This window comes from Bombus vosnesenskii, unplaced genomic scaffold (assembly GCF_011952255.1).
Source record: "Bombus vosnesenskii isolate JDL3184/JDL3185 unplaced genomic scaffold, Bvos_JDL3184-5_v1.1 scf7180000013417, whole genome shotgun sequence".
NCBI lineage: Eukaryota > Metazoa > Arthropoda > Insecta > Hymenoptera > Apidae > Bombus > Bombus vosnesenskii.
In genome coordinates this window covers 492,402-515,520 of record NW_022883036.1, presented here as the reverse complement: position 1 = coordinate 515,520, position 23,119 = coordinate 492,402, and the positions used below count along the sequence as shown (strand labels likewise).

The 23,119-nt window shown below is 43.3% G+C and overlaps 1 protein-coding gene across 1 annotated transcript in view; it reads right to left on the bottom strand.

Moving 5' to 3' along the window:
• LOC117237948 (serine/threonine-protein kinase 17B-like) overlaps positions 1-23,119 on the bottom strand; it is a 62,311-nt gene continuing 39,192 nt past the window's right edge. Inside the window, exons 2-6 of the mRNA XM_033502402.1 lie at positions 17,389-17,601; positions 17,178-17,316; positions 6,996-7,122; positions 6,149-6,377; positions 1-3,837 (exon numbers count right to left, since the gene is read on the bottom strand). Of these exons, the coding sequence (XP_033358293.1) occupies positions 2,823-3,837; positions 6,149-6,377; positions 6,996-7,122; positions 17,178-17,316; positions 17,389-17,601 (1,723 nt within the window). The 3' untranslated portion in view covers positions 1-2,822. The remainder of the gene's footprint in view (positions 3,838-6,148; positions 6,378-6,995; positions 7,123-17,177; positions 17,317-17,388; positions 17,602-23,119) is intronic.

The following is a 23,119-nucleotide window of genomic DNA, read 5'->3' as shown; positions in this document are numbered from 1 at the left end:
AGTAGTTTCGCGATGTATCTTGAGTCATTGAGATGCGACAGATCCTAGATGTGTAGTAGGAGAAGAAAAGAGGCAGAAGGAAAAGCTTCTTCAAACGTCAACCTGTTAACCGAAGAAGGAACTCGAAAACGTAATTTCCCCATCTAGAAATCTCCTATCCCTTTACGTGTTGTTTCATTTTACTTAAGAATAAATATATCATTCGCGTCGTTTATCATTCGAAAGATCACAGAAGGAGCACGATGAGCTTATCTTTGTTAATTTTATCACTCTCGCGTCATTTTATGACGTAGCGTTTTAACATGCCATGGTTCAAAAAAAACTGGATCATGTTCGTCGATTTTCTGATTTAAATGTCACTTTATGGACTAAACAGAAGAATTATTAATACAAGCGGTGATTGGTTTTTAAGCAATCGTAAGCCCACGCATATATTTAACTTTCCGTTTCAGGATTCTAGGAGCATTTGGTCAAACGTAACTCAGCTAACAGGTTCATTTTTGAGTGTTGCAGCGCGATATTTAGCAGGGCAGGTCGTTGTGATACGAGGCACCGATCTCCCTCGAGAGACGATATCGATCCAACGAGAAGAATTGGAGACGCCTAAAGCTAGTCTAGGCTCTCAATTTCGATCGATCGTCGGTACGATTGATTAAATCGTCCGTACGACTAAGGCACTCTATTCAGACTGGAGAGAGATTTCTTTGACTCGTTCACCCGACTCTTCTTGGAAGCATCGATTCGTTCTCTCACCACGCTCTTCCGTCGTGCACGCGTTCATTTTTCTTCCGGCGTAACGAGCCGTATTTCCGCGGAGAGAGATACGCTACTACGAACGGGACAAACAGAAGCAGGCACTACGAGTATGCGGTTAATGCTTGCGATAAGTCGCGTACAGCTCACTGCCTGTACACGCAGAAATATTCATACGCGAGATTCTACCCCGTGTATCTCGTACATTTCTATATCTACATGTACGCGTATGCTTCGTTTACGCTAGAGGACTTAACCCATCAAGAGCCACAGCGTTGCAATTTCTTTTTTCTTTGCAATTTACATTATAGAATTGTATCCCTGGACTGCGGATGTTTATGCGGATTCATATTTTTCTCGACAGAATGAAAAAAATGATGGCATAGCTGGAGAATTGTTTTACTCTTTAAATATTCTAACGAGTACGATATTTTGAATATTTTATATGCTTTTGCCCATTGTGTGAATTCTACGTATCTTTGCATCTTTCACTCTGGAGGCTATCGCGAGTGAAATTTTCTTTTAATCTTATTGTTCTGTGTAACAAATAACAAAGCAATGTTATTACTTGTAACAATAGCAACCAATAACCTATTTATTCTTAATTTTACTTTTTAAATTCAAAAACTTGAAAATTTAAAAGTAAAAACACATTCAATCCCACTTCGTTATCTCTGTCGGTATCTTTATCTACAAAAGATGCGCCTATGGTAAGCCTTCATCTACGATAGCCTCTAAGAATTCAATTTCCCATAAAAGCATAAAAATCCACAGTCTAGTGAATACGATAGCGAATACCGTGGATTTAATAGATTTTTATATGCGTTACCTTTACTGCTCTATTTATTGTGCTTGGTCATTAATGGCTTAAGCGACTGGGACACGACTTCTCTTAAACGTATACGGTGAAGGCACCCAAGTTATCGGATTGAAATTTTAGCGAGATCCATGGAACGGAGCTCCAGGTAATTCGAGTTACTGTTATCACGACGATCTATACAGCGACTAATAATATTATGGCTAGGTTGGGCAAACTCGCCGCTCAACATCGAGCTGCTCGCGCGCCATTTTACTTTATACACGTTCGCTGTTACTCTAGAATTCCGAACAAAGTCTGACATATGCCTGACATTTATCCAGTTGCGTAACTATCGCAAGTGTCGACCCCGCGTGAAACGTTGTTGAGAGAAGAGGCGAGACAAGAGAAAACGAAACGAGATGAAGCAATCTTCCACTTTCGTATCGCGAGCAACTCGATGCATGGAACGCGTAAATCGCGTTTCTCTTTTTTTCGTTTTTTTTTTTTTTTTTTTTTACTTTTTTCTATCTCACAGTTCAAAGGGACGGCCGGTCAGTCTATCGGTAATGGCAGACAACGAGCTGTCGATACGTTTCGCTTGAAACTCTTGCTGCCATCTTGAATCCAATCTACATGCAATAATTTATACAATTATTTGAGTACTCGGTGTAGAAAATTTCTGTAAATTTACTATATGTGTTATACGACTTTTCGAAATTTCGATAGTACTATTAAATGGAACACGAGTATTCCAATTATATTAGCAATTCGACCACGGAAATCGTGCCTCGTCGCAGTTCTAAGAAAATTTCAAAATGTATCATATAACCAGCACATAATAAATTCGTAAAAAGATCCTAGAAGTGCTCAAATACTTCCATAAACAACCGTACCACAATCAACTAATAAGCTCTTCTTTTTACTCTTGCGTTATGTACGATAAAACCTTCGAAACTCGAGTCACCGCGGTGGTCCGGTCGACCGCCGCTCTCTCGTAGAATCTCGGTCGTCCGAATTTATGTACAACATGCGTCATGAGCGATCGGTACCCGCAAATTTTCTCGTTGTAATATTTACAGTTATCCCATAGCATTCTGTTCTTTCGGCATACTTCTTCGACTATCGATGTCTCGCAACGCGCTCTCGAAACTACATTTACTGTACACCGTAACGTAATATGTACAAAGGATCCTGCTGCTGTCCATCGAGGACCCAGGACTCTGAAGCTGCTCGAGAAAGTCCTTCACGGACAGATCACGTGCTTACTCATCTACGAAGCTCCATGAACCTGAAATCGTCGAATCCGTGCTTGCACCGACTCGCATTGTACTTCGCTGTATCTGGTATATCTGCCAGCTCTTACAGGTTCACGAATTACAACTAAATTTCCACCCCTTTCGCGAAGAGCTTCTAATCCAGTTTTACCATGGACTGTTGGCGGCGTGGAAGCTTTGCTGAACTTCGTGTTCGACGTTTCTGAGGAAAAACGGCTGAGAGCTTTGCTCACCACTCCGTTGCACTCTCTCGGCCAAACCCTCGTATGGTGCCTCTGTTCCCATCTGTCGGAAGGCGCTTCCGTAGCAGAGAATGGGAAACTGGCTCTGCCTTGACTCTTTCCGTATAAGATAAAATCCAACGAATCGTCTGAATAAATACTGCTTCGGTCGCTAGAGCTGTCTGTCGATATTTCTGAAACGGAATCGCTGCCACTGTCGCTGCATTGTTGCTCTTCGCCCAGGATGAATACCGGTGTGCATTTGAACACCTCTCCGGCTGGCATCGTGTGCGTGGCTGTCGCTCTTCTTTGCGTACTGCTTGTTACGTTTGAGGAAACTGTGGTACCGGATGACGGGACTGGCTCGATTATCATGATTTCTGTGCCGGAAAATTTCTGCGCCAGAGAATCCATATTCCTCTTAAAAGTGTCCCTGCGATCCGAGCTCAGTCCGAATCTAGTGGGTTTGGGCGACAGTTTTGATTTTGAATATATGTTCTCCGTGTGCGAGGAAATTGCTCTGTTTGCCGAAGGTTTCGTTTCCATGCCCTGACAAGCGTTCACCGCTTTTTGTTTCTCTGAGTCGTTCTTGGTCATGGATGATCCTGTCGTCGTCTGGTGTTCGGCGCTCGTGGTAGATTTGGAGAACGATTTTGTTTCCTGCGATGATTTATCTTGCATGGGAGACTGGTCCAACGCTGGGCAGCTGGATAAAGATAATGGTGGTTGAGGGTCGTCGAACGAGCCGAACCATGGGTGTTGCAAGCATTCCGTGACGGTCAAGCGTTCGCTGGAAAAGCAACGGATTAAGATTATCAATATGAAGCGAACAAATAATTAAAGTTTCGATCAAAATTTGTCGAATTTAAAATGTATGAATTTATCAGCTTTTTATCGGGGCAAGTAATCCGAGTTACAACGAGAACAATCTCCTTGCTTTTGTATCAAACCACGTACATAGTTGCATTTTCTTATTCTTTTTTTCGATCTCACAATGTGTCCCATTCTGTACAAACCATCGCGATTTCACGAATGGTCGCCATTTCCGGCACAAGTCACGGGACGTCTTGACTCTGGTAACAGGCATCTACGTAGTTGCGTAACGCGCGTTTCGTAGGGATGGAAAGGGAACGAAAACGACGCATGTACATTCGACGATAAAACACACACGCTGGCAACGAGATAAGCCAACTTTCGCGTTGGAAGGGCGCGGATATTCCGGATGGAGACTTCCTTTCAGCTGTCCGACTGGTCGACGATAAGGAAATCTACGAGTTTTTCAGCGGAACTCGTTCGATGTGCCAACGTCCTTCTTCCCGTTTCGAAGAAAGTCGTCTCGATGGAATGTCGATCGTTTTGCTTCCACGTACGCGCGGATTCAGGAAGCCGAATGATCGAGTTTAAAGACTTTCGTCGTAGCTTCTAAACCTACAACGTCTCCTACACGATGAGATTTACCTCGAGGCATAACTTTGCACGAGATCTCGCGCGAGACGAACTGGGTATCGCGATACCTACCGACAATTACGAGTTTCGAGGCAGTGAAGTTTCCTTTTAACATTCTATACAGTTCCTCGCCAAAGTACCTATACGAACACTTGTAGAAACCTCTTACGAATATATTATGAGCGCTATAAATAGACCGCACATTTTTATGCAAATTCACTCTTTTATAAATCCGATTAAGCAAATAGAATCTAAGTGGAAATTGATGTCATCCATTGAACGTCGTATCAAATACTACATTGTCGTACATTGCGTGGACTTTTGCAATTTCAAATTTCCTAACGCATACCAACTCGCAGTTTATAGTTATAACGAGATTCGACTATCATGGCTATATATTGTGAAACATAGTTACAGTATGCAGTCAAGAAAACTTTATGCATAAGTTTACGTTAAGTTCGTGGAAACTCGATATACCAAGTATGACCACGTTCTGACACGTTTCTTAAAATATTTCCACTAAGAACGGATTTTTGTAAAAAGAAAAAAAAAAAAAAGAAAAAACACAGTTACGTATACGTCTGGTTCATTTTGAAAGTTAGGTCAGATGAAATGGGTGGCAATAGTTGTATCGACTGGATATGTATCACGATAATTATTTCATCCGACTCGAATCTTGCCTCGAGGTAAATCATCGCTCAACGGCCGCTAAACTCGAGATCGTGTTATGAAAGAGACGAAGGAGTTCGCGTCTGACCTCGCGTTTATCGCTGGCGAAAAGGCGCCGGTGCCAGCGCCGCGACTTCGATGGAAGACTAAAGAGGTCGGCGGATAAGTATTATCGGAGAACGTGCTACTAAGAATTCCGGCACTGGTGAAAATAATGCCTTCGAGGAAGCGTGCCGCGCGACCTACCGAGAACGTTTACCGCTTACCGTTTACCTCGAAGCGAAAGAAGATAGGCCGCGTGGAGGCAGCGCGTGCATCTCGAGAACACTGTTAGTTAGGTCGAGTACGTTGGCATTATTTGGCTTCTAGGAACGAAAGCAATCGCGTTACGTTAGATCGCGACATTCCAACGACGATGCGCTGTCCGAGTCGACCGGTAACACGCTTTCCATCGGGGGACAGTCCAAAAAAGGGTCTGAATACCTTCGGAAGATACAGCTGGTTGACCAAGATGAAATTTGCCATGTATCAAAGAGGCGAGATGATTCGTTTGAAATATACAATCTCATTCGACTCCCTATATAAAGGATACGTCCGATCTTTATTTACAATTGCAAATTACTCGTAAATTACCTGCTGTATGAAAAATGATTCAAAGAAGATTTGGATGGTCTCGAGCAATTTGCTGTAATTACTTTTCTACGGATGGCTATAATTTTCAATGGACTGGTCCGTTGCTACTTTTTTAAGAGATAACGTTAATTATTACGGAATAAAATTACAGTGAAATAAATGGGGGGGGGAGGGGTGAAGGTATATTTGACGAGTCAACAAACTTCATCTCGATCAATCACGGCAGTCATTCGGAAGAATATTTCCAATAAATTTGTACAGCAAGGAACAGAGATACAGATACGCGGGATCATTCTCAAATAATTCGAACGGCCAGGAACGGATACGTAGACGTATCTCGTTAGTATACTTACTTTGGATCCTTGACCATTAGCTTGCGCATGAGATCGCGCGCTTCCTCGGACACGTCTTCGAACAGATCGTCGGGGAAATCTAGGCGACATCGGCTGATGTTGCAGAACGTTTCCTGCTTCGTGTCACCTCCGAACGGAGAACATCCCGTTAGCAACACATACAACAGAACTCCGATGGACCACATGTCTGTTGCCAGGCTGATCGGCTCATAGTTCAACACTTCTGGGGCTGAAACGATGGCGAGAGACGCGACTTGAGTGTGAAACCAGGAAAGGAAGCATCGAAAGGCACGCAACGAAGAACAGGTCGTGGGAATGCAACGGTTTGTGACGTTGCATTGTCCAACGACGGTTTCGTTCGAGTTTGCTGTGCGACCGTTAGACCCAAGTCAAAAGCGATAGCAGAGAGTAATCGTAAATGGATGGCTCTTTGTCGATGATCGACGTAAAGCCACGCGTGTGGTTTTCCTGCCCGCTCAAAAAGTGGCTTACTCTGTCCAATTATGCAATAGGTCTGTTTCTCTAATGGAATTACGCGGTATGAAACGAGCCGCGGACTCGATTCACCGTGCGAATACTGGCTAGTGGCGACGAGAAATAGGGGAACCCGGAGCAACATGACGAATTGCTTGTAATTTCTAAATTCGAGGCCGCGTAATTCTCTTATCGGATCGAAGACAGACAAATTCAAGGTCCGCAACAGAATGAAAGACGTTATCGTACTTTAGGTTCCCCTACTTACGAGACCAACAAACAGACAGCGGAAAATTTCGAACGCTATCAACGATCCAGCGAGTCACGGTTTAACGCGAATTCTTTTTCCGTTGCTTGAGTCAGGATTACTCACCAACGTAATCGGGCGTGCCCAGAATCTCCCGTATGTCCGCGCCATGGCTGATGTACCGCGAGATACCAAAGTCGCAAAGCTTCACGTCACAGTCTGGGAACTCGCCAGTCAGGACCAGGTTTTGAGGCTGAAAGTAACGAACGAACAAGGTTAGAACTATAATTCGCCATAATAGAAGTAAAACGAAGAAGTAAAATTACGCGATGAAAAAGAGAATTTTTCTCGAGACGGATGGTGGTCTCGCGACGACCAAGGCTTTCAAGAATCTCCACAGACCGCCAACGGAGACAAAAGAGCTCGTTATTTTCTTTCGTCGTTCCGTATAATTGCTTGCAGCTCGCGGACGCTCGGGAAGAAGATGGAACGATCATATTTTATCCCGGAGCAGCCGAAGCGTCCCCGATTAACCGTACGATGCGATCTACGCCCGAGACTTCTCGAGTGCTTCTCCAACGAGAACACCGTTTCGTACTTTACCCAGGCGACATTTACAGCGAGAATGAATTATTTAGAGCGATCTTGTCGCTACGATTATCAACTAGCTAAGAGCGTTTGATGCCAGTGAAAGAAGGGCGCGCGAGGGAAACGCGTTCGCAACAAAAATGGTCCAACGTACGGCACAGCGGGTGCTGGCGAACCGAGCAACGTGCATCGGAGTAGTTTTTTCCATCTGTCTTATCGTGATTTCAGCGATCATTACATGGCTTGTTCGTACGCGATGTCTTAACTTAATCGAAGCTATTTGACAAACGACAATTCGACGACGCATTTGTCACGTAATCGTGATAATTAATCGTAACCACCAACGAGCTCTCGTGCTTGCTTTTCCTTTTATTTGATCAGGTGAGTGCCATGGAATATACGACAGGGTTATTTCAGTCGGAAGGATATTTGAGTCAAGGTAAGTGTAATTTGCTTTGTAATTCGACGATTACGAATAATTGTTGTGCGATGTAGGGCAATTTATCTTTGTACACTATCGCTCGAAAGTCCGCATACTTGTTTCTTTTTCATCTTTTTCTTTTTTTTTTTTTTTGACACAATTAAGGATAAGAGGATCGTTGTAATCATCTTGTTCTCTGCGAATCGCTACTAAACCTTGTTTCTAATTAATTTTCCAGTGATATCTACACTCCGATCAAATTCATGTAACATCAAAGTGTCCGGATACTTTTGGTAGCGTACGAATAATGAAGTTGAAACATCTGCTCGTAAAGGGAGCACGTTGGGTTACAGCCACTGCAGGTGTGTTTTTCCCAATGGGTACAAAAACGTAGTTACCGATCTACAGTTGAACGTTCCAATGGGTACGCACAGTGGTACTTAATTAAAAGTATCGAACAAAAGCTAATTCCCTGTACCTCGCCCGCTGACTAATCGGTGCAATTAATCGCCACACTCGAGTATTTCACGTGGCCATTTAATAAACTCGATAATGACGCTCCTTTGGACAGCGTTTAAAAGTTGAAACCGGTGACTCCTGAAAACATAATCGTCGCTCTAGCTAGGAGCTTGAAAAGCGTATTGTCGTTGACAATATATCAACAAAGGGAGCTTTCGTTCGTCCCCTTTCGTTCTTTTCGTCTCTCTTCCTCTCTGTATCGCTCTTTCTCTCTTTTGCCTAGAACCTCGGATCCTGTTTCCTTCTCTGTTGTCTCTTTCTTCGCGTACAGCAGTCAAGCGCATTGTTCGATTGTTTCGAGAGGAAAGAATTCTCTCGGAAAGAGGCGGGAAAAAACGATCGAGAAAGGGGCATGAATCGCTCGGCTAGGCCGCGCCACGACCTTTCTTATCGACGATCGTTTGCATTCGCGTATCGAGCCTTTCGGTGCCCGTTCGAACGAGACGCCCACGCATCCTCTTTCGCGCCTCTATTCGCTCGCGATTCCATCGCCTACGGTTTTCAGCCCGTGAGAGAATTATTTTAGAGAAACTGATAGGCTGGTAAGAAAAACGACGAAATTTGTGTCGATGATCTTTTTAAGTGACAATGTATTCTGGTAGATAAAAGCGAGACTCGCGATACGGTGGTTTGTCCGTCACCATAAATCCTCCGCAAATTCGAATCGCAACATCCATTTTACGGAATCTTTGAATTTATGACGAAAAGAGGGACTCGTTGCGTTCTTTACAGTCTGGAAATTATTGAAACTTCTCGCAAAGAAACATTGATAGAACAAAGATGGAAGATAGCCGAACGAAAACGGGGAATTTTCGTTAGACCAACTTTTCCATCCATTGGATAATCTGCGTGAGCTTTAACGCTGAGAAATATCTCGGAGACGAGTCGCCAGAGCAAGGACAGCGAATTGACACCTGCGGAGAAACTCTCGTAACGCGTAGCGTGACAGAAACGTTTAAGGAAAAGCTTTTTCTTCCCGCTGCGATGTTCTAAACATTATCGTCGCGAGTCTTCGTCAACGTTCTACGAAACAGTGCCCGTCGCGACCAACAGCGTATAGAAGCGATTGCAAAAGTCCTCGATCGTCTCGCTTCGTGGAATACCACGTCGGTTAGAATATTCCTCCTCGCTCCTGCAGCGATTCACCTTCGAAGCTTTGATCGAGAAGAAAGATAGACGAAGAAAATTGGTAAAACACGCGAGGGGGGACGAGAAGACCAAGAAGGAACGATGGCGTGCACGCTCGTTCCGCTCGAGGATTCAGTTTGCGCGTTACGTTTCGTTATACCGAGTTACGAGTTGAACGTGACCGGACTGCGTCGCACGATGCTTGAAAAGTGCTCCTGTAAAGTCGAGGTCGTGGGACGTTTTGTTCGTGTGGCCCCTTTTGCTTTCGACACTCGTGCACTTCGTCCACCGAGTCCTATCAATGCGTTTTACTCTGCTGCTTCTCGTTTCTTGCTTCTTCGTATCGCGAGCGCTCGAATTTGCTCTTTAACGCTTTATATCGTGAAACTTTATAATACCATCGTCGGAAAAACGTCGCTGAGACTTAGAACCCTCGTATTAATCGCGATTACTATGCATTTCGATTCTGCGTATGCATCAGCCACGTCCAGATAAATCTAAAAAATATTCTTCAAGTATCTCGTAGCCGTATTGCATCGTATCTACCAGCGTATCTACTAATGTTAGCAATAGTTTCTTCGGGAAATGGTTCTTCGCGAACATGTTCGCGAGCACCGATGGAAACGCAGCTTTAGAACGAGACGAACGCTCTTGTCCAGAGCGGATCATTCGGAGTGAGAATCTGGCAAACGTGTTTGGCAACGGACTCGTCCGAGTCCCGGAAGTCGTTCAATAAGGAACAAAGACATTTCCATAATTAGCCATTACGGAGTTCCTGCGTCATTCGAGTTTCGCGAACGTTCCTCGCCGCGACCGATGTAGGCGTCGCGATCGATTACCACGAATATTATTAACAAGCGCGTATTCTCCTTGGCAAATAGGATAATCGCTTCTTGATCGTTTCCTCGTCGAACCGAAGAACGGTCCGGATCGAGCCAGTTTAAATCATACGGATATTGCATTTCTGATTCGACGAACGAATGCTCGTTTACGGCGTTCGTTTCTAAATTTTACGAGAACGAGTGAGGTGCGGTCGCTCGCTCGCTCGGTTCAAAACGCCGCGTTACGTGCGATGTATCGATCGAGCGTGTCTAGGAAAGTGTAACAGGTGAGCCGGTTCTCGGAGCTCGGTCTGTCGGATGTCGTCGTTTAACGTAACACAGAGAGCGATCGTAAAAACTGCAGGAAGGACGCAAACCATTAAGTCAGGGTTATCTACCTTTTCGAGAGAAAAACGTCGCTGCGGGTAATTCTCACGATGCCTCGGCGCATCTGCGATCGTTCTCTCTTGGCGTTGCATGGTCGAGGTCGACGATCGAATTTTCTCGATTAAAACTCGGCGGAGGATCGGAATGCGAAGCACGCGAAAGCGTCTGCGCGAAGTTGCAAGGCTTTTTAGCCAACGGACAACGAATTTATGAGGATCTGTCTCTCGCGTTCATTGAAACTTCCGGCGGTTGAGAAAAGGGGGAAGCGACCCTACGCTCTGCTGCCAGACGCGAGAACACGCGTGTGCGTGTTCCATGTACGTGTTGGTCGACGTGAATGCAACACGCGCTGTACGAGGGAACGAGTTACGAGAAAGAATACATTAACCCTGCTGTTCTCCTCGAGTCTGTACGAAGTGAAATGCGTGTTATATTTTGATAGATATTATTAGAATATAGATAGTTTTTAAACGCTTAGGTTCAATAAACCTCGATATTCCATGAGCTCGTATTTCGCTTATTGTAACGTTTACGAAGATGAATATTTCTGCCGCATACTAATTTTCAAATATACCTTTGCAAGCAAATATACTGTAACATCACGGATGTGATGGACAGCGTTGATAAAATTTCTTGTGTCTTTGAATAATTTCCAAGAAATAGCCGAATTACATCGTGGAAGCTGATATTAACATTTACATTTAAAAGAATTTAAATTTCATTGTATATAAAAGTATCTTCAATTTTATCAACGAAATATCGCTTCCCGGACTATACTATGCAGTGGAACGATCTCTCAATGCACGTTGAGCGTATCTGAATCGGGTTACCAATGATCCCAACAATACTCGTCTGGAATCTGAGTCATTTTGCAAAATCGATTCCACGCGAACGTAATTATATACTGTACGCTACGAACATGCCGATCGAAGCACAAATTTTATCGTTGCTCTATATGGTTAGAAGAATGTTGGTTGCATGATAGAAGCATGTAGAAAAGGGAGAAAAGAGAGATGATCGGTCAGTCGCTTTTCCTTCGACGTATGAAATATCGCTGGTCTTTTTTCCTTAACTCGTATCGCGTTCGCTCGGAACGCGCCGTCTACGGGGCGGAGCTCGGTTATCCCATTAAGAGGCCGATGAATCGATTTCATCGAACGCGGCGTTCTGCCTAATGAACGAACCGCTTCGACGCTTGGCGCGCATCGATCGAGGGAACGCGAGCCACTGACCATGGCAGAAATGGAATTCTCGGTACAAGCTCGCTCCTCCGACTATCAAGGCTAGGCCCCGAGAGTTCATTGATGAATCTCTCCCTTTCTCTTCGGAGGTCGATCGCCTCTCTTCCGTAGAAAATCCGTCGAAAAATCGATTCGCCAGAAAGCCTAGAATAACGAACGTTCGATAGAGAATATACAAGGTTCGGGCTGTCGCGAGAACGTACCAATTTCAAACAACGCGATTATCGGAGATCGAAGGCAAATAGAGAAGTAGACGGTCTATGGCGCCAGTTTAGATATCGCGTTTATTATTGCATGCCTGTCGAGATCGTTCAACCGCTCGTTTCCACGAGTTCGAAAGAGCTATGACATTCCGCGAACGGGAACGCGAACGATCGAACGATAGGATTGACGTAGGTAGAAAAGTTGTACGCGTTGATAGTCGAAATTGATCCTTTCACTTTTGATTAACCCAGCTGTTATTTTTTTTTAGTTACGATCTCGCCTCTCGTTTCAACCGAGAAAAGCAGTTTTTATATTCCGCAATATCTTTAACGTGAAATTCCAGCGACAAACGACACGTATTAATTAATAACTTTCTTCTTTTCTCTAAACGTAAGAGATTTTTTAACGACAAAAAAACATACTTGGGTGAAAACGAGGACGCGTTACAATAAACGTACCGTAAAGCTTAAAGACGACTTGGCCTTATATAGATTTCGTGTCCATTGATTAACACGTACGGCAGACTTTAAAATAGAGAATACAAAGTGACGTCTCTGTTAATCTGTCTCGAGTAGACGTTCATTGTCGCTAATTAATCTATTCCGCGTTAATTGTAATATTGCTTCAAAACTTTGCATCAATTACAAACTTCTATTAATTGACTATCAGTGCGTTATCATTAATACGAGCGTCATACCATTATCGTTCTAGCCTCTTAAACACGAGGAGAACAATTTTCACGAAAATTCAGATAGCCCGTACGACTTGCGAATGAAAGACTGAGAGGCTTAACGCTATGACGGAGGCGTTTCGTGCCCCTTGGTTGCGATTATCAACCGCGAGAAACCTATCGAGCGCGAGCGTGATTTTCCAGCGGCGTGAAACTGGCTTCGACGTCCCGGCGCCTGAAACCTCGTGGACGCCGGCCAACGAGGCCTCTTGGAATCGAGCCAAAGAATTCGCCTGCATTTTTCCATTCATAAACGCGAGATCTATATTTGGGTCAGGCATATCGCGCGAATTCGTGGCACGGCGATATTTTAAGATGAACCGCAGTGGATGGTGCACGGCCTCCGCGCGTGAGTTCGCCGAGTTCGAAGCGCCATCGAAGCGAGAGCGATGACTTTTCGAAAAGCGAACGCGTCGAAACGGAAAGTTTCAAAACTGGAGTGCGCCGTTTTTCCTTTCGAAACGGGCGCGGTCGTTTCTATTCGGCCACGCTCTCGCGATCTCGAACGACGCGACTGAAAATGAAACGCGGGTCAACGATTCAAAAACGCGTTGCCGGCTCGACCGGCAAAACATTTTGATAGCAACGTTTTACGGCCACGCTAAACGGTTTGCTCTCGCCAGCTCGATGATTTATCCACACGAAGGTACTTTAACGCTTTGCTGTGCGTTACATCGAACTTCTTGAAATTTTATCGGCGTTGTCGTGAGACTCGATTATTATGATTACGTTGGTAACGTTACTAGACGTTCACTGCGACCATACATTAGCAAAAAAATTCATTTACGACATAAATAGCAATCTTAAGACTGGACACTCTGTAAGATATGAATTTTATGCAACATTACTGTAATGTTACCGTTTTCTTTGAATTGAAATATAATTATATAATTATATATTAGTATATACTAGTTATATACTGGTTATATTTATATACGCGTGTAATATATTTATAGGTACACGCATTAGAAGCTGGTTACTCTAGTTAAGTGCCAGAAGATATAGAATCGGCCGTAATTCCCGGTTATCGGAAAATACGTGCAAACAAGAACAGAATCGATTCTTTCCGCCGTTAAGGCGAGCCATTTTACGTAGCTAGAACGCGCGAAATTATCTTATCGTTTGGAAAACATCGCGATAATTCTGGCGGATGCGTAATCCTCGGTCTCGTAGCAGAAAAGCCGATAAAGGAACGTTTCGAGTCGAGTCACGTGTCGTGCCAACGATTTAACGCACGAAACTCGGCCTTATTTTATTTCCATCTCGATCGCAGTTTTTCACTCGGTAATTTAATTTGTGAGGCGATATCGATAACTCTCAGAAGAGAATTTAACAGCGTCGTGGCCAGCCTCTCGCTCGTCCATAATTTAGTTGCGTACCCGGTAACCTGTATCTCCGCAAATTGCTATCAATTTACGAAAGGTGGGTAATTGGGTTGCGTAACCGCGATTATAATCCGAGCCGCGTTAAGAAGAGTAAAGAAAAAAAGGGGGAGGAAGGTTGAAATATGCGAGCCGCCACGTGTGTCGCCGAAGGAATATTATTAATACGACTCGTTTGCCTTGGCTCGCCCATATCGATCACGTCGATAATCGATAAACACGCATTCGTATATCTATGCCTGTGTTTCGTCGCGACGCGTCTCTTCGACGTCCTCTCGCGAAGCTGGTCCCGTATCACGGTGTCACCGTGTGCACGTCGCAAATTGCAAATCGTCGCCACCGCCAAATAAGAAAAATGTGGCTGATCTCGCGCGCGTGTACCGCGCTCCGTGACGCGCACGTAAACCACGCTTATCTATCATCTCCGGGATGCATCGTCTCTCCTCTGACGCTTAGCGTAATTTAAAGCGATTTATTGGCAAAATCGAAAGATTCATCGACGGATAAAACCAGGGTAATTATGCAAATACGAGGCTTCATTTTTATCCACATTATAGAAACTCTCTGTTTCGAGAAGGCTGTGGCGCTCGTACGAGAAACGAGATTCGTCCTCTTTACAACTTTAAATAGTTAAGATACAAAGCCTACGTATTTGAAAAGTTCGTCACGTTTTCACTATTAGCTTCTTTGAAATGATAAAGTGCTCGAACAGATGCCGCGAGTCTCTAAATGTGATAAATTTTACGAGTCGGCTGGTAAAAAGATAATACTGCGAATATTGAATTATACCGCTGTTAGAGAGAACGAGCGATATAACTTTGCATAAATGGGAGCAAGACGCGGACTACTTCAAATATTTCAACGTATCTTGAAACGTGAAAAAAATGGAAAGACATTTTAATTAAAGAGGACAGAGATCTCGTTCTTTCCTCTGGATATTATTCTCGGGGTGAAAAGGCTAAGAGGAGAGGCGCGTCGAGTTATTTTCGAGTCAAAGTTTCGCGGCGAGACGCGACTCCCTCGTGGCTGGTACAAAAATAATTTCGAGTAGGCAGAAACGTCGTATCGAAGCCAGTTTCGTCGGAATTCCATCGCGGTGATTCCTTCCCGTTCGTGCACGTGTCTCACCGTTTTGCTTTATGATCTTTTTTCTTTTTTTTTTTAAACAAATACACGTTTTGCGATAACAACGCAGCGAGGAAACGCGCGTCTTCTCCTTTCTGCATTCCAACGAAAGCGTCCCCGCTTTCTAGCAAATATTTGAATTCGCGAGAAAGTTACTTTCCGAGACAACAATGCGAATGTGGGGAAACGACAAATTAATGCAACCCTCGTAGTACGCATCGTAGATGTAAATTCCCGATAGTATTCTTACGTTTCCCATAAACAGATCGATTCTATCGCTATAAGAATTAGCCACAGTGCACATTCGGCAAAAAAGATCATACGCGGCGCAAAAAACACGCTAATAATTAAGCCACGGATTTCTACTTTTCCATTTGTACGAGCATAATTGAAGAAATGATACTTAAATGAAAAGCATATCTTATCCTCTAAATATCGTAATAAATACGCTACTATACTGTTTTATATATTTTTGCATACTATATACATAAATTGTGTGCACTTTTGCATCTTCGAAGTTCGCATAAATGGATAAAAATCCGCTGTCTACTAACAATATTAGTTCAATTGTGCAAGAAGATATTAGTGTCGGTAAAATCGATCGACGATCTAGCCACGGATCGATGCCCTCTTTAACGATGCGTAACATCATCTCGACGTCGCGACGATGCAACAGTTTTCGCGCTCGAATCGAGATTTGGCAAAGCTCGCCCTGTTATACGGATACTTTTACATAACGATTTAGGTCGTTCGCACCGACCAACAGGCCGGGCACGTTGCGTTGCTGAGAAACTGCCAGCACCGTCCTGAAACATCGTCGTTTCGTTGCCAACGAGTTTCTTTTCATCGCCGAGTTCGGTCCTCGAGATTAGGCGCGACTCGCAGATCGTACGCTCGCTGTTCTAGTTTTTATCCGTGTCCTTTCATGGTCGTAAAGGTACGCGTGCCAATTCTCTGAGAAGGTTTTTCAACCCGACAGGAAAAATCTAGATAAGACTTATTTGCAGAAACCACAATCTACCAACTCTTATCGGATTCTTCGTTGTTTTTAATGTTCGGTAGATAAGAAACACTCTCGACCGGAATATTTCCTTCTGTCGTGCTTACTATACATGGTATTCCAAGTTTGCATTAATTATATTCATATTCTACGGATATAAATAAGAGACGTTATAAGCTACTCGTCGCATTTACGAGGAAACTTTAACAAACACGATTTTATTTAATATCTGGCCGCATGATGCGAACGAAATAACAGCTTTCTAATGAAATAATAATAGAGAATAGAACAAATGAAAAACGTTCGATTTAGTACTAAACAGATATCCCAATACTTACGACCGGCAGTGTAGGTCGTTTCGTTTAAAGCTTCGTTAAAAAGTTAGAACAAAAATAGAAGATACGAAGGAACGGTAGTCTACTCGCCGTTGCTATGCTGTAAGATAAGAGAGTAGATTCGCAATCAATATAATCGCTGAGTGTTAATACTTTCAAAGTGTTTGCCGTTCCTGTCGATAGAGCACTGACGGCGATAAAGAATTGGATCTACGTACAGTACATATTATCCCGTGAAATTTGCTTGAATTTAATTTCATCCGAATGACTCAGTCGACTATATCGATATTTTACTAACTTTATATATTGTTCGTACAGTTTCAAACGACATTCTCACAAAGTTCTCAAAGTTTGGCTGGAAAAATCTGAGACACCCTATATAGCGTAACAATTTTCTCGCAAGCATCGAATAAAGTTCGACACTCACCTTAATGTCAAGATGAGCGACGTTCAGGGAATGCAGGAAGGCTATTCCGCCTAAAATTTGCTTCAGTAATCTGGCGACTTGTCGTTCTTCCGGAACTTCGTCTCTGTCCAGAATCATTTGCAATTCACCACCAGGAGCCCTTTGAATCGAAAACAGTACATATATACACGCATTCTGGAATTCGGCCTCGAAAATAGAGAATGCAACTTACAATTCCAAAACCAGGACCATCTCCGTGTTCGTTTCGAATACTTCATGCAAGGACACCAGACGAGAACAGTTCGCCGCGGCATCCAGCACCGCGACTTCGTGCAGGGCTTCCGCCCTCAATTCCTGTGCCCGTCTCCTCTTCCTTAGAAATTTCGCTGCCCACTGCCTTCCGCTCGATCTCTCTCGACATCTTCTCACTGCCGCGTATTTGCCTCTGCGAATGGAACGAAAAGCGTTAAAAAAATGTTGTAATATACCTGTACGAGGTTACATCTTTAAAAATGTTCTTAAAAAACATACGCGACGAATAAAACATACGAGATGAAATATGAAAACGCAAAAAAAAAAACACATGAAACGTAGGATAAACAGTACGCGACTAAAATCTGTTGGACGCAAAATAAATTTCTTTTCCAAGTTTCACTAAACTACCAATATTCTATAAAACTATGCCTTTGCACAGATATCCACGGTCTAATTATCGTGCGTTACATCTTGTACAATGCATTATATATTCAAATACGCGCACGTTATTCAAAGCTAAACCCCACAAATCCATAAAAAATTAATTAGAAACGCGTGTCTACCTCTGTTGAGCGTGACGAACAAAGACGTCACGAGTGAAGTAACGTTGCGCGAGGAAGTTGTACGCGTGAACGCTTTACTTTCGCTCTTTCATCAACGAGCAGATACAAACCCGTTATGCTCGCGCTTTTCTAATTGCGCATAATGTATGGAAATTCTGCGTCTGGCTTCGCGTTCTAATTTTCCACTCGGTAAACGACAAATAATCTATAAATCGTGCGGCTATATTTTCCAACGATACCAAGACGATCGACGATACCCTGTGCATCATGGACGCGTCGAAACGGTGCGCTTGTAATCCGATGATCTAAACAACCTGTAGAAAGCGAAGTTGCGCGGGCAACGCTCTTGACGACCGTCTCTTTCGATTCTCGGCCTCTAGTCCTAAGAACAACGGTGAAAGCATCACCGTTAATCGCACGAGTCTCGTTTCTTTTTGCAACGCCGGGACGTTTTTCCCGGTCCACGAACGACTCGTTTGGGAACGGCCTCGAGATCGAACAAGGCCGATACGACAACGGAATTAGACGGAACGCCGTGTACGTTTCGCCACCATATCGATGGCTGAATGATATGAATTTTCGTCTTTGTTCGCTTAAAGTATTGGCGATCAATTGCTCGCAGGAAATTGGAAATAAATTTGAAATAAAATGTTCTTCTTCTGTTTGTAAAAAAACCTAATATGCATTAATAAAACTCGTATCGTTAGTGCGTTGCAGTAAAACTTCGTAACTGTTAAATTTTGTAGAATTACTTCGTTACCTGACGAACTCTGTGCCTTTAAATGTTTTTATCTCTAAATTAAAAGCCAGATTATGAAGGGACTCCTAAACTATTATACTATATAGAAATTGTACAAATATTGACATAGACGGTAAAATATATTATTGGTAGGTTTGTAGCAGGTACTATAGAATTGCAGACTGGTACCCTCATAGAAAATGTAATAAAACCTGGTCACAGTTATTATCCTTCCTAGTAATCTTTTCCTATTGACTTTGGTAAACATTGCGTACTATTACTGCGGGTTAACCGAAGTGCCCGGGGATATTTATGAGCGATAGCCTAAAGCTACTATTTAGCTACCTCATTTGTACCTGTATTCGACTAATTACCAAATTAGGAGACCCGATAGCAACACAGCTTTATTATGGCAATTTGTAACCCTTGAATGGTTCAATTGCGGTAATTGAGTTTACACGTTTCGAACGCACAATCTCTCTCGGTTAGCCATCGATAGAATAGAAAATATCCTGGACGCGTGTCATGATTTTTCTGCATAGAGTTGCTCGTTACGAAGGACCCATGAAGCGAATGAATCGAGCGACGGACGTCGGTGTAAACGTCGTTAGAGAGCATTGTTACGAGGTCGGTATCCCACAGAGTAAATCAGGGAACGAGACGATGCCCTGCTTGGGTCGTCAACGATCAGGTATTTCTGTTCAGATATAGTAGATGGAGGCGATATAGGGAGGTCGTAAAATCGGTCAGTGGTTAAACTTTACAACTTTCAATGATCGTAACAATTAATTTCAAAGCTATTGGACGTCATATGGACCCGTAGGATCTATAGAGCCTCGTTCACAGAACGATGTCAACATAGAATCGTTCCTTCCCTTGCAGTAATGTCTAAAATATATTTCTTACGGTAACCAAACAAAAGTATTCCAACGCTTAGAGAAATCTTTTCTAAGTATATTTTCTTATATGAAACGCTATTATACTGGAGACGTTTGAAACGAGTCTGAAAATATGCAGGAAATTTTTACAAAATACTTGATCGCGGTAGCTTCTTTATACATTGTTCAACACACTTTTTCAACGATTATACTTCAACCGTAGCTAGATCAATTAATCGCCTTTAGTATTCTAATTTTACGAACATCTCTCGCTACGTCTCGTTCACCTACTGTACACATTGCGGATAGCTCGCGTGAATATTTCCGAGCGAAAAGCACGCTGCACGTCGCTTTAATTATCATCGACGACCATAAAACTGTTAACGAGCGCGTTGACTTTGCAGGGAAAATTTTACGGTGCCGAGGCAGCGTGAGATCATTGATGCAATTATCGGTGGCATTACTCTGGATCGGCTGTAGCTCGCGAAGGAATCGCATCGCCGATAAAAAAATCTCACGATACCTTCGGTGATAAAGTTCGTACACAAAAGTTGTACACAGTTCGCGTGCGCTCGGTTTGAAGATTTTTGTAGCTCGACCGGGTTATCTTCGCGGCTGTTGCGAGTATCGGCGTGGATGCTTTTCGCTTGATAAACTGGTTGCGAGATCGACGTCGCCGGACGGTTTAACTCGCGTCTTGGTACCTCTCTCTCGTTGATCAAGCGGCCAGCTCGCTCTCCGACGAGTGAGAACCACGGCTTGTCTAGGTATGTAGGTTGGCAAATGCCAATAGTTGTCGACGATCGTGGTCAGACTCCACCGAACGGGCCTCTTATCTACGTTCTAATTACAGGCTGTTACACTGCCAGATCTATCTGACGTTAACGTCTGAACAAAGGGAAAAGAGAGGAACGCATTTAATGCAGTTCGTCTTCGATCTTTTGGAACTTTATATCGTCCCCTTTACGCCAAAGTCACGAGCGTGTAGATTTTCATTGCTTCGAAGGAAACGAAAGATTAGAAAGACTAACGAAAAGAGAACGCTTGAACCGATCGCTTCGACGAAGGCGTAACAAGATTGTGCGCTTTAGAAAGGAAAGGCAATCGTTTCCAGAGAATAGAAGATTGCGATAATTGGAGGTTATTTGAACTTTCATTTACCCGAGGGTTCTAATTTTCCAGCTAGACCCGGCAGCAGCATCGGACATCGCTATAATTACAGCGTCGCAATCGCTGTCGCCGTAATATCGGATTTACAGTTGCGCCATTAGGTGGCAAGAGATTGCGAGCATTGTTTCCAGGATATCTCGAGTTCGATACAATGAAATCGCTTCGCAGATTTCCCCGTTCCTAATAAAGCAACTAACCCTTCCACAACAGTGATACAACCGATATAGCGAGCAAAATAAACCTCCGATGTCGTTCTTTCGATCGTACGGACTTAAACTATGAAGCATATAAATTTGCAATCGCGTAACGTATTCATAAAATGTTTCAAAGATGTAAAATCCGTAAAAGTTTTCAAGATTAATGGTAAAACAGGTTCAATAGGATTGGTGCGCATAGTCCTTTGTTTTTGAGAAATTAATCGAGAAATTACGTTCTCGGTGCGGTAACTTTTTATGCTTTAAATGTTTTTATTACAATTTCCACCTGAAACGTATATATTTGTGTGATATATACATGTAATATCAATACATATTATTACACAACATTTAATATACAATATGTAAAAATATGTGGTACTAATACAATAAGCAAAAATAATAAAAAATGTGTTAAAGTAAATTGTGAAAATTTAGTACGAAAAGAATTTATAAAGTAAAATACAAAGAAAACTTGTTGATTTTCGAAAACAAAGGACCTGGCACTCAAGTCCTTTCGAGTCCGTTTTACCATCGACCTAAAACATCGAACGCGGATACAATCGACTTATTCGAGATTTCGCGTTTCTCGCCATCTCTTTGTAGGTGTTCAAATACTTTCGTAAAGTTCGCAGAATATATGTATGCAGGATCAAACGACTGAAAGAGATAAACAGGGGCCACAGTCGGAACATAACGTGGCGAAGCTTTCGTTCGGGTCACCGGGTGAAACGCGATGGCGAACGAAGGTAAAGAGCCTAACGTGGATTTACGTAATGCACGTAAACGCTAGGAAACAAGTTCAGAAGTCGAGGAAGTGAACGCAGACCGAGTGTGCGCGCCGTGGCTGCATTGCTATGCACGTGATCTCGATTTCCCTGGTCGAGCCCAGGTCGAACTCCCACGCTCCGTTGTTAGCGCTCGCGTATGCACGATTCTCGTAAAGATCGCGCCTTCTTCCAACAAATCGCATCTACCTTCGGGTCTAATTTGTCTTGGAAATGCGATGCATCGAGGCTGTTGCTCAACGCTCGCGCGATATTTCTTCCACGAAACGGCCAACTGTACAAAGTGTCGCCGTGTTTCTCTGTTCAAACTCCGTCAGCGTGTTCATCGCTGAACGAGAACACGTGGGACACCCTGTATAATCTCGCGTCTTAATCTCAACTCGATGGAATCGAGCAACGTGTCTTCAAGTTTTGCGCAACACCGTGCCACGTTCTTCTCGCCGGAGTCGCTCGAATAAACCTGGCAAATTACACGAACCAAGATATTTGCTCGTGTTAGGATGACGGGCAAGTCTCGGGGAACGGCGTCAAGCGGAGAGCAAGAAATCGAAATTGTATTTTTCGTCCCGTCGAGGTAGCACCTGCGAGAACGGCCGCGCCGCGTTCGTTACGCCGGTGAACAAATTCCCCGTAATAGCGAGGAGGCAGCTGCGAGCTGCAGCCAACAGGTGGTGCGATAAATCGAGGCCGAAATTTTATTCACGACCGTTACAGAGAAGCTCGTTTCTAACTTAACGAACGAACGTGCACTCGTTCTCCAGGAAGAACTGCAGTTGTGATTAATGTGTCTGGATCGTGGATCTCCATGAATCTAATTGGGATGGTCGTGTCGTACATGATACGATGCGTTCTTATGCATCGACTCACGATTCCAACATTTATCAATAATATTTTTTCATGTCCACGTATCGTATGTGCCACGTGAAATATTTCAGATTTGAAACCAATTTGGAAATATAGTGTGTGTGTGTGTATATATATATACCTTAAGAGAGAAATTACAAGATAAGAAGGTTTCGCCTAAATTGATAAGAGATTATTGCAAGTAATACAAGCAACGATATTTCGAATCTGTGAGCTCATCGGCAGATTGCAAAGCTTAATTTCGACATGCTCTGGCTAAATATTGAAAGAGATAATTGAAATAAAAAGCGTTCGGTTATTTATTACCTCGGTTGGATATTCCAGACCATCTATCAACTAGAAAACTTGACTAAGAAACACGCGTATATCGATTAACGTTTTCTAGTTTCGATAAAACCGTCTCTGACCAAGTAAACGTTGTAGTCGTGAAATGTGATGAATTTTAAGTAGCTTGAATCCGAGTTCGATCGGAGCGCATGCCAGCCGAAGAAAACGAGGTTGGTTCGAAGTCT